The 5,071-nt window shown below is 53.8% G+C and overlaps 1 protein-coding gene across 3 annotated transcripts in view; it reads left to right on the forward strand.

Annotated features, from left to right (window-relative positions):
• NFKB1 (nuclear factor of kappa light polypeptide gene enhancer in B-cells 1) overlaps positions 1–5,071 on the forward strand; it is a 73,909-nt gene that overhangs the window by 39,235 nt on the left and 29,603 nt on the right. For all 3 annotated transcript variants that reach the window (XM_012727850.1, XM_004686453.2, XM_012727851.1), the window contains one exon: positions 196–344. In XM_012727850.1, coding sequence (XP_012583304.1) covers positions 196–344 — 149 coding nt within the window. The remainder of the gene's footprint in view (positions 1–195; positions 345–5,071) is intronic.

The raw sequence follows: 5,071 nt of genomic DNA on the forward strand, positions 1-5,071 counted from the left end.
CGGGCTTCTCCCTGCCCGCCTGTGGCGGCAGGTGCTTCCGCCGTTGACTCGCGCAGGTGAGCTGCGTTCTCGGAGGAGGCAGGAGGCGGCTTGGGCGGGGCCGCAGCTGCGTCGGGCCCGCCCCCACCCCCGCACGCGCCCCCTCACCGCTGTGCCTGTGCCCCGCGGCTGACCCATGCCATGTGCTCTGTGCAGATCTGCAACTACGTGGGGGCCGCGAAGGTCATCGTCCAGCTGGTCACCAACGGCAAGAGCGTCCACCTGCACGCACACAGCCTGGTGGGGAAGCACTGCGAGGACGGCGTCTGCACCGTCACGGCCGGGCCCAAGGACATGGTGGTCGGGTGAGTGCCGGCGCCGGCGTGGTCTCGTGGCCCGCGGGCGTGCGTGGGCGTTCGCAGCGCGCCGTCTGCGACGCAGCGGGTGGCGCCTGCTGGCTGTGGAGGGGCCACGGCCCCGCGGGAGCCGTCTCTTGCGCGGCGCTGGGGTGTGAGCGGAGGAGACGCCGGTGCTGGCCCCGGTAGTGCCGCGCGGCTCAGGCGGAGGAGCCCAGGGAGGCCGGCGGAGGCGGCGCGAGGCCTGGTCAGGCCGGGGAGCGAGGACGTGCAGACCGGCAGGTGGTGGGCAAGGTGGCGAGTGCGGGGAAGCGTCGGAAAGGCCGCGGCCGGGCTACGTGGCCCCAGTTACCCTGTGTCCGCCATGGGACACCTAAGGTCAGGCGTGGCGAGGCCGCCGGCCCCTGCCGCTCAGAGCAGAGGCCCAGGAGTGGACTGGCCCTGGCTGCCTTCCCACCGGACTCCGTGAGGTTCAGGCCCTTGGGGCGTGCTGGTTATTAGGTGCTGGTTGGCCTGTGAGATACTCAGGGGTCAGCAGCCTCGAGCCGGCTCTCAGGGCACTGAATCTGCCCTGGGGTGTGTCAGCCCGCTGGGGTGGGTGCCCGCAGCCCTCAGCGAACACAGACCCTGCAGGGAACCGGAGCTTGGCAGCCTACGGGTGCAGGGCCTCCTTGGTGCCTCTCTGCTTGACCCAGCGGCCTGGGCATTTCCAAGGGATGAAAGGGTGTGACTTGGGGCCAGTGCAGAGAGAGTCCGCTCGGTCCAGAAGGACCTTGGAGCGCGAGGCCGAGACCACCTCCTTCCTTCCCGCCACAAGGGCGGGCACGTGGGTGACAGGAGCTGCATGGAGTGGCCGTGGGTTCTGCGCCCGATGGCACGGTGGCTGGGCTCCTGGCCGGTAGTCACCTGGCCTGCATCTGGGCTGTCCTCACACTTCCGGCTCTGTGAAGGCAGCCGCTGCTCTGGGGTGTTGAATCTGCATGAACTGAGCCCTGAGTGGTGGGCACGACCCTCCCATCCTTCTGTGTCCCTTGGTGCCCCGGGCTCCTGTCCTGTGTCCCCCCAGCACCCCGGGCTCCTGTCCTGTGTCCCCCCAGCACCCCGGGCTCCTGTCTTGTGTCCCCCCAGCACCCCGGGCTCCTGTCTTGTATCCCCCCAGCACCCCGGGCTCCTGTCCTGTGTCCCCCTAGCGCCCTGGGCTCCTGTCCTGCTGTGCCCCCCACCTGTCCAGCTGTGTCCCTCAGTGCCCCGGGCTCCTGTCCTGTGTCCCCCTAGTGCCCCGGGCTCCTGTCCTGTGTCCCCCTAGTGCCCCGGGCTCCTGTCCTATGTCCCCCCAGCGCCCTGGGCTCCTGTCCTGTGTCCCCCCAGCACCCCGGGCTCCTGTCCTGTGTCCCCCTAGCGCCCTGGGCTCCTGTCCTGCTGTGCCCCCCACCTATACAGCTGTGTCCCTCAGTGCCCGGGCTCCTGTCCTATGTCCCCCCAGCACCCTGGGCCCCTGTCCTGTGTTCTCCAGTGCCCCGGGCTCCTGTCCTGCTGTGTCCCCCAGTGCCCCGGGATTGTAGTCCTGCAGCAGTGGATGGAAGCCTCAGCCCATCGCAGCCATGTGCGTGTGGTGGAGCGTGCTGGCTTCGCAGGACAGTGCTCCTCCGAGTCCAGGGCTTGGGCCAGTCGTCTGTTCAGTGCTCACCGTGAGCCCCGCCCCAAGGTCTGTTTCTGGGGTCTCTGGGCAGGTCCAGCGGCGGGCGTTGTAGTGGGCCCTCGGCCAGGCTTGTGCTCAGTTGAGTGTGGCATCCGGTCAGATGCAAGGCGCCGCGCGCTCACGCGTGGGCATGATAGCCTCAGTTTTCAGGCTCTTGTCTGGTTTGAAATATGGTTTATGTATTGTGATGTCCACTTGTATGTATTTTACATCGCTGTTCATTTTTGGACAATATTTGCGTTCTCTTCGCAGATGTAAAATGTCCCTGCAAAATTCCCACCACCAGGTTGCTTCCCAGCACAGTCCTGTGCTCTCCCTTCTCTGCAGAGTGTCCGAGTTATAGTTGCCTGTTTATTTCTTTATTTTTATTTGTCTTTCTTAATGCCCTATTTGGTTCCCCCACACTCCTTAAGTGAGTGTATTTTCTCACTATTTTCTTTTCCTTCTGACTTAGTTCACTGAGCACAATCCCTGTCAGCTCCATCCAAGCTGCTGCACATGGCGTGAGTTAATCTTTTTTACGGCTGAGTAGTATTCTATGTGTGTATAATCACATCTTTTTTAAGATTTTGTTTATTTATGCCTATAGAATTGTGGTACAGGCCAGAGGTGCAGGGGCGTGAGAGGCTTCACCAGAGACAGTGGGGAGCAGAACAGGCAGATGGACGAAGTACACTGCTGAGGGGAGCAGCGGGCGGGTCAGGAGAGGTCTGCCGCGCCCTGTGGTCACCTCTAGTGCCAGGGATTGAACTCGCACAGAAGCGGCCACCACCAGCTTTGCAGTGCTGCGCTCTAACCCACGTGCCACCAGGGAGGGCCCCAAAGCCACATCTTCTTGGTCCACTCATCTGGTTTGTGCATGTGGGTTGCTTCCATAGCTTACCTGTTGTGAATAGTGTTGCGAGAGACACAGGTGCAGTGTCCTTTTGAGTGGATGTTTTTGTGCCCTTTGGGTAACTCCTGGGAGCAGGACTGCTGGGCCACGTGGCAGCTGTTTTTAGCGTTTGAGACACTCCACACAGCTTTGCATGCAGCCGGGCTCCTTGTTCACATCCTCGCCACCAGCTGTTGCTGGATTTTGGAACATGTGCCGTTCTCGCTGGTGTGAGGTGGGGTGGCTCTCATTTGACCTGCACTTCCCTGACCATGAGTGTTGAACATTTTGTCCTATACCTGTTGTCCATTTCCACCTCCTCTTTGGACAAGTGTCTCTTTAGCTCTTCTGCCCAGTTTTGATGGCATTGTTTACTTTGTGTGAAGTCATGTGAGCTCCTTGTAGATGTTTGTGATCAAGCCCTAATCAGTTGTGTGGAGTGCAAACTTTTCCTCCCAGTCAGTGGGGTGTCTCTTTCTTTTGCTTAATGTCTCTTTTGCTATACAAAAGCCTTTTTTTTAAATTATGTAATAGTTCATTTTTACATCGTTTTGTGCCCTTTTTTCCATCTCAGTTGTAATCCCCGTGGGCTTCCCATCACCAAATCACCCGTGTGCCGTCACCATAGTCCAGTGCACTCCCCCACCCCCATTTTTGATCCCATTCCCCACTCCACCCCCATAAAATGTCTCTGGTATATAGTGTTCATTATTTTTATTTTCTTGCCTGGTCCATTATACTCCTGCTATGAGCAAAACCATTGGTATTTTTCCTTTTCTTTCTGGCTTATCTCACTAAGCATGACCTTTTCCAGCTCTCTCCATGTTGCTGCAAAAGACAGGTGTTTCTCTTTTTTAGTTGCTGAGTAAGAGTCCATTGTGTATATGGACCACATCTTTTTTAATTAATATAAAAAGATGAAATACATACAAATACATTTATTTATATTTGATATTTTAAAAATATATAACAATGTGTATTGAAATAATGTCAAAATTGTTTAAAAATGAAAATAAGAGATGAATGTTGACTTTCAAATATACCGTAAAATAAAATGTTTTCTGTGGTATACATTTACATTTTTTTTTAAGATTTATTTATTCGTACAGAACTGGGGTACAGGCCAGAGACTCAGGGATGGCAAAAGACTTCACCAGAGACAGAGTGGGGAGCAGAACAGGCAGATCGACCAAGTACACTGCTGAGGGGAGCAGCAGGCGGGTCAGGAGAGGTCTGCTGCGCCCTGGGGGGGAATCGAGCTCATGCGGAAGTGGCTTTAGCTTCTCAGTGCTGTGCTTTAACCCGCTGCGCCACCAGGGAGGGCCCTACATTCACATTTTAACAACCTTTCTTGCTTTTCTTCAAAAGGCAAGTTAAATAATTATCTTCTAGCAACTATTTTTCTCACCAGGACTGCATATTAATAGCAGTTTCAAATGTTAATGTTTGTACTGAAGTGTTTATGTAATTGTATACATACATTGTTTTTAGCAGATCAATTCTATGATATTGATGCAAGTGATAAAAACATAGCTCTGAAAATATTAATACACAAGTAGATTACAACAAAATTAGTTTAAATAAATCTTAACACAATATCATCAATGACCATTAAGATTTCCATAGTTGTGAGAGTAATTTTTTTTTTACATCTTTTTGTGCATTTTTCCATCTCAATTGTAATCCCCGTGGACTTCTCAACACCAAATCACCCGTATGCCATAGTCCAGTGGACTCCCCCAACTCCCATTCCCCACTCCACCCCCATAAAATGTCTCTGGTATATAGCTGTTCATTATTATTATTATTTTCTTGCCTGTTCCGTTATACTCCTGCTATGATTGAAACCATCTGGTATGCAGATGCAAAAGACATGTGTTTCTTTTTTTGATTACTGAGTAATATTCCATTGTGTATATGTAGCACATCTTTTTAATCCAGTCATCTACTTTTGGGCATTTGGGCTGTTTCTATGTCTTTCCATTGTAAATAGAGCAGTAATAAACATGGGGGTGCAGGTGTCTTTTTGAATCAGTGTTTTAGTGTCTTTTGGGGAGGTCCCTAGCAGTGGGATTGCTGGGTCGTAGGGAAGCTCCATGTTTAGCAGTCTGAGGAACCTCCAAACAGTTTTCCATAGTGGTTGTACTAGTTTGCATTCCCACC

This window comes from Condylura cristata, unplaced genomic scaffold, assembly GCF_000260355.1.
Source record: "Condylura cristata isolate star-nosed mole 26May11 unplaced genomic scaffold, ConCri1.0 scaffold00021, whole genome shotgun sequence".
Taxonomy (NCBI): domain Eukaryota; kingdom Metazoa; phylum Chordata; class Mammalia; order Eulipotyphla; family Talpidae; genus Condylura; species Condylura cristata.